Source organism: Athene cunicularia (assembly GCF_003259725.1).
Source record: "Athene cunicularia isolate RWA chromosome 2 unlocalized genomic scaffold, athCun1 chr2_part1, whole genome shotgun sequence".
Classification (NCBI taxonomy): domain Eukaryota; kingdom Metazoa; phylum Chordata; class Aves; order Strigiformes; family Strigidae; genus Athene; species Athene cunicularia.
The window spans coordinates 48,498,299-48,508,552 of NW_020799095.1; the positions used below are offsets into that span (position 1 = coordinate 48,498,299).

Consider the following 10,254-nt stretch of genomic DNA (forward strand, 5'->3'; position numbering starts at 1 on the left):
CTCTCCTAACAGAAGTTGTTCCCAATGTTCAGGCCCTCACTGTTCAGTCTGTTTTGTTCCTTGGAGGCCACCACACACTTGGAAATGAGAACAGTCTGTATCTTATTCCACTTATAAAGCATATTATCCTACTTTTCAGATGATGAAAAAGGAGAAATCTTGTGACTTGGTTGGAAACGATCTCTAGATCTCTGCTTCCTACTTCTGCCTTCCATTTGCAGTACCTTGGAGGAGATTGGTGTCCTTGAAATAGCAGCTCCCCGGGGAAGAGACTAGATGGAAGCAGAAGAGAGAAATCAGCTTGGGGTAGAAAAAAAGAGTAAGCAGTAGGGCTCTGCAATGTCCCCTGTGGGGCAGCAGTCCTTTTACAAAGGATTGCAATGGGCTATAATCACCTCCTGTGCAATTACAGTGCAGCACAGGCCAGCACTGCCCAGCTCAGCCATCCCATTCCAGGGACTTGTTTTCAAGCTAACACTGACCTTAGAAAAGGAAATCACAGATTTTTCTATGACCTGGTTCAGCAAATAGGCAGGTGAGGACTAGTCAGATGGAGACCCAGATTCAGTCCTTTGATGGAGATCTCTCACTTTTGTTCCAGCACAAGAAATCACTTTCAGTTGTGTTTTGGGTCAGGAGATGGAGGCAGTGGCTCCAAGTGTGCCTTGGCTACAGGCAGTTCAGGCTGATAATCTGGTCCCATGCGGTGATACCTGGTTGCTTCACTTTGGCTCTGGATGGGATGAGTGTTAGCTAAGGTGGTGGTGGTAAGTAAATACTCATTCCCCATGGAGGGACCTAGTTGAAAGTTTGCTGAAGTATTTGATACTGAGTGTCCTGTTACTCACCCAGTTTTCATCCTGATCTTTTTCCTCTCCTCACTCCCCATCTGTGGGGACACTAGGCTCCTTGCAGCCTGGGATTCTCAAGAAGTTCTCATGGGAAATATCACATTCTCAAAGAGCAAGTAAACATCCCAGGGCACTTATATTGGAGTAGATGTTTGCTCTGGCTCCAAAGACCCTCTCATTCCCACCATACCAGAACATGCTGAATGCCAATCAGCTTCATGCGTCCCATCGAAACACAAAATATGCACTCTTGTGCAAGTGCTCACCAACACAGCCGGTCTCCACCTCTCCTCCAGGTGGACCATGCTGAATGCTGGAGACAGAACTGGTGCTGAGACGATACACACAGTCAATGAGTTAATGAGGTGATTGACAAAGGCCCCACAGCCAAATTCCTCCTGAAATCCACAGAAACAATGTGCATGGCTAGAAACAGGACAGCAAATGTATCAAGACAAGACTTACCTGGCCCACTGTGCAAGACCAGATTTCTTTTTAAAAGTCGTCAGAGCTTTGATCTCTCTTTGTTAACATAACTTTTACTTTGATTTAACTCCACTGATTTTTGCTTGTCCATGCATACACCTGAACACAAAATCAGACTTTGGTCACATCCCGCTCAGACGAGGGAGACAAATAACTTAAGATTTGTAAATCCCCAACGGAGTGGACAACAGTGAGACAAGTCTCAAAGTCCAGACATTTATTAACTTCCCACAATGTACTAACTGGATACACGATAATTAGCCAAGTATATAACAAGTATGCCTTGTATTACTTAAAGGTAGTGAAGGAAAAAGGAAAAAAGGAAAAGAGGGAGATAGGGAGAATAGAGAAATACGTATCCCGGTCTGGCTTCCTGTGTCGATCCCACCAGTGAGGGTTCCAGGAGGCATCTGTCTTCTTTGCTTCACTTCAATCTCTGGACCTGCCTTCTCCTTGCCTCCCCTAGATTTATACCTACTTTCCTTGGGTCTGTCCCCCAGGTCAACCCACATCCCTACGTATCACATGTATGGGGAGGAGTAAGGTGTTTCATGGGATGATGTAATCAGCATGATCTTGTTAAATCTTCATTAGCATATACAGCAGTGTTAATATGCATTTTGTGGATAATGAAGCAAAGATCATTCACTGGACAGATGGCCCTTGAAATTTGCCCAGGTGCCCCAGAGCAGAACCATCCTGTCTCCAAGGGCTCCCCCCTCCAGCTGCATCCTGTTATTTGGGCAGCCTTATCAGCTTCAACCTCCACACCATCCACCCCGTGACCATAGTCCCATTACTTGCAAATGTTTGAGACATTCCTTAGCTCAGAGGGCCTCCACTCACTCCCACTACCCTTTATCTCTTTCTCAGGCTGTTTTTCTCAGTCTTTGTTTCTTGCAGACCCATTTCTTTCAGGACCTGTTTTTACAAGTTGTTTCTCACAATCTTGTGGGTATTTTTTTCACTTGGTGACTGGGACTGCCAAGTGAATGTTTACTGATGTGGTTTTCTGCATAAAAACTGTGCAGTGGAGACTGGGGCAATGATCTGAATTTTAAGCATTTTATTGTTATTATCTGGGAGCCGCTTTAATGGGTTTAGGGAGAAAAGAATGAAGGCTATTTTGCTACAGTGAGGATTTTACTTTGTTCAGTCCCTAGATAAATCCATTTTTTCTCATGGAGCTTGGATTTTGCCATGGTCCCGTTTCAAACCCAACACAACTATCAGCAGCAGACACCAGAACTGGCAGTCCAAACAATCTGCAAGGCATTTCTTTGGAGGTATCCTTGAGGAAGGCACAGTGTAGTGTCCCTGGCAGATCCTGGTGGTACCCAAGAAAGACTCCCTTTGCACTTTGAGCATTGTGCGTTCACAGGTGGGACACAGAGGTTGGAATGTAGCTCATGGATAAAACCACCCATACTTAGGACATTGTTTCAGTTTCTCATGCCATGGTGTCTGATGTCATTTGAGATGCCCTAAGATACTCTTCCTGGCCTCCAGTTGCTCACGTAGAACAGTCAAAGCCTGTGGCCTTCTAGCCCTATGGCACTTTAGGGTACTTCAAACAGTACCTATGTGTGGGTCACTAACTGAAGCCCTGGAGTCAGTGTGTGGTTTGAGTCAGCTTGAGCTCTCAGCATAGTCCGTGGAGAGCTGGTCAACACAGTCAGCAGAGCCAAGAGGGCTCTTCACTAACTCCATTCATTTGGTTACCACTGATAAGCATCTTGCTCTGGCATTGTTCACCTGTTGCATTGGGGGTAGAATGTAGTGTTGTTCTCTCAATGACAGATTATGAAAAAAAAAACCAACAACAGAAAAGAGGCTCGCTTTGTTTCCTTTTTTTTTTTTTTTTTTTTTTAAATACTTACTTTATTGAAGAGTTATTCCAAACTATCAGCCCTGATTTTTCCCAGAAGCTAGGACACCTGCACTGGTGATGGTCAATTGTGGAAGATCCAGTGATGTCCAGGAAAACTACTCACATTGACTCATCACCCTGTCTATGTACAGGCACACAATAATACAACTGGCAAACCTCTCATACCAGTTCATCTTTCTGGTAAAAATCTCTACAGTCCTATGCTAGTGAAAAGGAAATAAATGTTAGTTATGTGGTGACTACTTTCTACCTGATGAAGGGCTCTGCTGTACTTCTGCTCCTCAGCAAGCCTAACAGACGCTGTTTTGCTTTGCTAGTTTGACTTAGCCATACTCTTCCCAAGGAAGATAGTTTCACAGTCCTGCAGTGAAGTATCTACCTACCATATGGCCCAGACCCATTTTTATAACAAGGGTATTCCTTATTCTCCCCTAGAACATCCTAAACTTGTTATTTTCCCCTATATGTCTGCATTTTCTGCCCCAGAACGGAATGTCCCCTGAGTCTGGGGGATTTGAGGGGAAACTTCATAGCAACCAGCTTTGCTACAGTTTATAGGTGAGGGTACTGAGGTAGGGTCCTCCAGTGGCTGTCAGACCTTGCTCTGCTGTTTGAAGTAATGTCCTGGGCCTGACTATATCAAAGGCTGAAGGAGTCTAAACACCAAAACTACTCTGTACTTTTGTGGCTTGGCAGCTGTGCTCAGTGTTGTGCTTGGATCATTGCATCTAAGCACCTCAACTCAATGGTGTCCAAGTAGTTGGTCAAGAACAGTTTGTCCTGTTCCTTTCCTTTGCTCTATTCCTCAGCTTCCCTGCCTAGAGAGACAGCTATTCCAGAGAAGGCAGTGCAGACAACAGCTTGGGTCTGAAGATTCACATCAGATAGTTGCCTAAAGTCATGCGGCATGACTTTCAGCTGCCTCTAAGAGGGTGACATCTCCAACGCCCTGGGAGAAGGAGGTAGTGTATTTCTTGAGGATGGGGAGGGGCCACCTTTTCTTGCATAAAACCAGAGAGGTAGAGCTACTGTTTCACCATAGAACACTTTTCCACTTACCTCTTGGACTCTATGTATTACAGCAACACAACAAACCCCAATATGGCCCAGGTGGCCATGTAGCAGTGCTGCAGAGAAATCTTGGGGAGTGGCTCAGGGGATTGTGGATTCCCTCCACATCTCTGCTTCACTGGGGACTTTCAAGACACAAAGATCCATCTGACTAGGGAACACTCAAACAAAATCATTAACAGTGAGCAATAAAGACTGCTGAACTGTCCGTGCTTTTGAGTAGCTGTACAATCTCTACACCACTGAGACGAAGCGAAAACATCCCAACAGGGAAATAGTTTCCAGTCCTCTAGTCCATAATGTCTGAATACTGTTTTAACTATTCCTGCTGCTTGGTTTGAATTCCCTAAATCATGCCCAATAAAGTCAATATTCTACCAAGAACAGCTTCACAGTAACAGGTAGGGAAGCAGGTGACTGAGAACCAGCACTGGTGTAGCTCAGTGAAGCTGGTGAAGTCACTGATGCCTCTGGGACTTGTGGTGGCAAAGCCATCTTCTCATCAGAGATGTAAAACTCGATGCTAAGAAAAAGCAGCGGGGTTGTGGGGGCACAAACCAGAATGCTATCTGCTGGCCTCTGGGTTAACTTTGGAAAACCAGTCATTAATTTTGCATAACTTACTTTTAGGGATGTGGTTTAAGCCAATCTGGGAGGCTGGTTTGGGGGATTCAAGGCTTAAAACTCTGGTCTGGCTGGCAGTAGTTTCTCCCAAATCTGTACCACCCAGTTGACTAGGGTTCATCAGCCCAGTAGGATCAAGGTGTGGATCAGAGCTACATGAGGACAAGGAGTTGGCCCTTGCTTTAGACACTTACCTAGATTGGAGAGGGTCCCTTCAGCTTTCTCATAAACACAGTAATGTAATAAAAATAAATTCTGTCTGGTCCTCCTGTCTATATATTGGCCATGCAAGACAATTTTGACATCCACAACTTTGGCAGGCTTTAGAGGCCTAAGCATACCGTTACAAAGGATGTCCAGCTCTTATCCCTCCATTTCCAAGTACTCTGAGAAGGCTTGGCTCTCCAGCCCCATTACACAGCTATGAGCAGGTGATACCCTGGGGGTTGTACTCTGAAAACAGCAGCAGAGGACCAGTTTCCAGCAGTGCTCTGCCCCCTTGACCTCACTGTCCCCTCAAGGTTGTCCTCCTCATCCCCAGATACTGCACACATAAGGCCGGCAGTTTCTCTCCATCCTTTCCTTTTCCCAAAGGATTTTCCCCCATGAGTAGGCACCAGACCCACTCAGCTCTCCTCTTCACTCTTCACGGGGGCCAGAGCTGTCTGCTCACTGTGTTGGGGTCCTCCACCAGTCCTTGTGGCCTCCCCCCGTTTTGCACAGGAAGCAGTTCCTTCCCGTGCGTGAATTTTCTGGTGCCTCCTCAGGTACTTCTTCAGCCGGTAGCGCTTCCCACAGACCCCACACTTGTAGGCCCCACCTCGGGAATGGAGCAGCTGGTGTTTAATAAGATGGCGCTTCTGAGGGAAGCATTTCCCACACTTGGTGCACTTGCAAGGCCCCATGCGGACATGGATTGTCTGGTGCCGGAAGAGGTTGGCCTTCTGGTTGAAGGTCTTCTCACATTCAGGGCACTGGTAGGGCTCTTCCTTGGTGTGGATCCTCTGATGCCGGACCAGATTTGACCGCTGGGTGAAGCTCTTCCCACACTCGGTGCATTTGAAGGGCTCACTCATGTGGACTCGCTGGTGGCGGATCAGCTTGCGGTTCATGCGGAAGCTCTCCCCACACTCGCTGCACTTGTATGGTCCCTCGCTCGTGTGGATTTTCCTGTGCCTGGTCAGGTTTGATTTCTGGTTGAAACTCTTCCCACACTCAGGACAGGGGAATATCCGTTCACACTTGATTGCTCCTTTTGCTGAGGGATCTTTCTTGGACATGGATTTCTCCCAGTTCTCCAGCATTCCCTCTTTGGTGGGCTGAAAGTATTTCTTCTGCTTCCTCTTTGGGCTCTGGCTTTCCTGGTGGTTGGTCTCCACACCAGGTTCCTCTTTGATTTGGATCCTCTGGATAGCACAGAGGTTAGGCTTCTGCCCATAATGCATCCCAAACTCAACGCTTTCCTGTTGTTCTTCCTTCACATGGAGCACCCGGTTACTGGCTATGACTTCCCGTTCATGCTGCCCATCAGCATCTTCTTCTTTTTTAAGATCTCTCGCCTGTAAAGCCATCAGTTGGATCTTTGGATCAAATTGCTTTCCATAGTCTGGGTTTTCTGGTGGCTCCTTCTTGATGTAAAGTTTCTGGCAGGCTATTGTAGTAATGTTTGTTGTGTCATCAGTGGGTAGTTCTGGTTCCTCCTTCATCTGGATTTTCCAAGGAGGGCTTTTTGGATTAGATGGGTTTCTAGGTATGTTACACCCCTGGGCTACGCCTTCTTCATAGGACATATTCTCCAACATATTGTCCTCTGACCTGATGGCAAAATCAGGCTCCTCTTTAATCTGGATGACCTGGAGAGACACACCATTGATATGTCCCTCGAGTGGCTTTTGCTTAGCATGGTTCCTTTGGTGGACGTTGAAATACCGCTTGGTGCTCAAGCTCTTCCCACACTCAGTGCAAATGAAAGGCCCCCCGCGGAGGTGTATCTTCTGGTGGGCCAGCAGTGTGGCACTTTGCCCAAAGCACCTACTGCAGTCGGGGCATTTGAAGGGCTTGTCCCGCTTGTGGATCTCTCTATGTGCAGTGAGGGTCCCCTTCTTCACAAAGCTCTTCCCACATTCAGTGCAGGCGAATGGCCTCTTCTCTGTGTGTGTCCGCATGTGGATATTGAAGTAGATCTTTGTGCTCAGGGTCTTGCCGCAGTGGGCACAGAGGTAGGGACCCCCCTTGGAATGTGTCTTCTGGTGGGCAGCCAGGCATATCTCCAGGCGGAAGCAGCGTCCGCACTCCCTACAGCAGAAGGGCCTCTCTCCTGTGTGGATGCTCTGGTGGGTTGTAAGGTGGCCCCGGGTGGTGAAACGCCTCCCACACTCCCCACAACTGAAGAGCTCCTCTGCCGTGTGGATCCTCTGGTGTCTCTTCAGGTTCCCCTTCTTGCTGAAGGATTTGCCGCACTCCTGACACAGATGTGTCTTTAGTACCATGTGTTTAACCGAGTCCTTCATGGCAGCAGTGCCCTGCACCCAGTGGTGTGTGGTGGGGGCTGCCAAGCAGCCAACAGGTACAAAAAAGCCACAATGTTATGGGGATGGACTGTCTGGGAGGATACAAAAACCATCAGGACACACGCATCAAAGTGTACTTTAATGGATGCACTTTATTCCCCATAAGGGAAAGGGTGCTTCTGCTGTCGGCCACCTCAGGGCCAATAAGGAATGTGTGCTCATCCTCACTTCTCAGCCTCCTTCCACCTCAGCTTGTAGGTGCAATGTTTGTAACTCCATCTCCTGTCTCCTCTGATCCGGAGAGGTTTCCCTGGCATTCCTGGAGACTCAGATTGTCAGACTGAAAAAATAAAGGGAAAATTATTAAGTCATTATTTCTTCTCCACCTTCTGTGTTCACTATGTAAACACAACAAGTGGCACCTTGCCTGCTCCATGGGAGACTGAACCAGAGACCTCCAAAGCCACAGGCTCATCTGGACGCCAACAGAGAGAGCAGAAACTGGCTGATTTCCCCTGGCAATTGGGGGATCTGTGATGCATTTTCTGCTGTAATAACACTGAGATTTCAGCTCTACTATTGCTGCACTAGTGATTTACTCTCAGAATAATCCTCTATCCTCTTTCAAGAAAATTTATAGGTAAATAAGTTAATTAATTAATGCACTTTGCAGTAATTGTTGTAATTAATCCTATTTTTGAGGAGTGGCTATGCAGAAATCAGAAACCCCAAAACCTAGAAGAGAATCAATCTGGGCACCATTTCCAAACTGGGATACCTCCATACACAGGAGAAGACAGGCCAGTGATGTTTTCAGTGGACAGCTGGAGAAGTGAGAGGAGTGACTTTGTTCTTTTCAAGAGGGTTTAACTGACAGCAGAGTCTCGGTCCTATGTATTTCCATTACAGAAAAAATAAAATCAGAGTCAACAGAGTTGTGAACAACATCTCCTATCAAGACTCTGAGATGCAGCAGGGAAAAGAGCCAGAAAGACTGTGGGGAGGAAGACAGTGGTGCTGGATATGACTGTCAACGAGAGTATACATGGCTGGACAGGCTTTTACTGATGGTAGTGATGGCTGGAGGTGCTGCTGCCAAAACCACCCCTTATGGGGCAAGCTGCCAGCAAGGACATGGGTTGTCAGTGAAACCTGTGCCTGGAGATCTGGGTCACTGGGAAGGCTGTGGCTGCAAAGGAGTCCCTGGGGAGCCTGTTACTAAGGTATAGGGGGCTGGGGCAGGGGGATGCCATGGATCAGGGGACAAGCAATAGGAGATGTGGACTATAAGCATTCAAGCACAGCTTGTGATGCAAAGTTTGCAGCGACACACTCCTCAGAGTAGAGAGGACAGAGTGGTAAATGAAGTGGGCATCTATGTTAGATTTCAGAGGACAGTTACAACACGGAAAGTTACTTCACATTTAGCAGTGCCGCTTGTGTTTCCCCTTCAGCTAGCCCATCTGGATCCCCGCTGATGCTGGTAAGAGCCACCACCGAAGCATAAACGTGCTCCTGTCCAAGCTGAATTCTCCATGCTGGTACAGAGGAACCACAGGAAAACAAGCACAACACAAACCAAAAAAAAGCCCACAAAAAACCCAACCAACCAAAAAAAATAACTATGTGCAAAATGATACTGAGCCATGAGAGACAAATCACACCCACCTGAAGCACGATCAGGGTCTAGTGTTTGCTAGTGGAGGGGAGACTCCAGGGGACCAGACCCCTTCCCTAGGTGTGGGAGCAGCTATGTGACACCTACAACTGGTTTTAATTAATCAGACAAAGCCTCAGCAGCAGGCAGGTTGTAAAGAGGACTCAGAAAAGTTCAACAGTGTATTTTTCCCGAGGAAGGTCATCAACCCCCTGAGCAGATAGCGGATTTAGCCTCCCCCCACCAAGGACCCTCCTGCTGGGTCTGGCTGGTGCAGCCTGGGCGGAGGCGGAGCAGGTGTCGGGCTCGCTGCGCTGCCCAGGGCCTCTCTCCTCACCATGGATGCTCTCACTGCTCTGTTGGAAGACACAACTCACCGGCAGCTGCGTTTAAAAGGCCTCTGGGTTTTGGCAAAAAGCAACAAATCCCTGAATTCAGATCAGGGTAAAAGAAGAAATTCCTAGCCACTTTCTTCCTTTTTTTTTTTTTTTTCCCCCCCTCTTTTTATTTCAGTATCCAGATACTACCGATCCAAATCCTGCCTTTACTTCCAGCTCTGCAATCCCCCGGGCTCCGGGTTTGAATCAAGGGCAAAACCAGATCGCAGGGAGTTTCTTTGTCTTTCATTTGGGCCACCCGGACAAATCAAGAACAGTTGGCCGAAAGCATCTTACCTGAGTGGGCCATCAATCTCTGGCTGGCATTTCTCTCCTCCGGTGCAGTCTCAATGGCACAACAGTGTTTGCGACTTGGCTGCAAGTTGTGTTGCAGCCGCAGCTGGGCTGACCTAAAGGAAGTCTGTGGCCAGTGCAGTGAGAGCTACCGGAGGAAGGGTGAAGCGAAACAAAGACAAAGAGCAAAGGTTGAAGGAGCAGGGGGAGGACAGGGGAGATGCTCTCGACTCGCGCTGCTGGGAGGGATTTTCATGACACCGTTAAGATGTTAGAGGGAGCGCGGGGAGGAAGAGGAGGGAAATTTCTCCCTGATGTGCCTTTCTTCTGCACCGCTACATTGGTGGGAAGCTGGAAGGGTCCCCAGCTCGCACTGCCTTCTGGGAATTGTAGTTCTCAGCAGCTCTGGTGCCCCATCCTGCCCTCTCTGCCCTGGCAGCCTGGTCAGGATCAGGTCATTTCTCTCTTGCACCTGCTGAGAGTGTTTGCTCTT

The 10,254-nt window shown here is 47.8% G+C and overlaps 1 protein-coding gene across 2 annotated transcripts; it reads right to left on the bottom strand.

Moving 5' to 3' along the window:
* Positions 1-559: 559 nt before the first annotated feature.
* On the bottom strand, positions 560-10,052 carry LOC113476407 (zinc finger protein 160-like). Of its 2 annotated transcripts, XR_003397723.1 has the most exons (3): positions 9,765-10,052; positions 5,035-7,773; positions 560-570 (listed from the first exon to the last, which is right to left on the bottom strand). XR_003397723.1 is itself a non-coding variant. In XM_026841962.1 (2 exons), the coding sequence occupies exon 2, from the start codon at positions 7,431-7,433 to the stop codon at positions 5,550-5,552; it is 1,884 nt and encodes a 627-aa protein (XP_026697763.1). In that variant the 5' UTR covers positions 7,434-7,773; positions 9,765-10,052; the 3' UTR covers positions 3,219-5,549. The 2 variants fall into 2 exon arrangements, 1 of the variants encoding a protein (XP_026697763.1); XM_026841962.1 differs by lacking the exon at positions 560-570 and having other exon boundaries at positions 3,219-7,773.
* Positions 10,053-10,254: the final 202 nt, after the last annotated feature.

Coding starts and splice junctions, on each gene's coding strand:
- LOC113476407 (XM_026841962.1), bottom strand. CDS start 7,433: ATGAAGGACTCGGTTAAACACATGGTACTAAAGACACATCTGTGTCAG.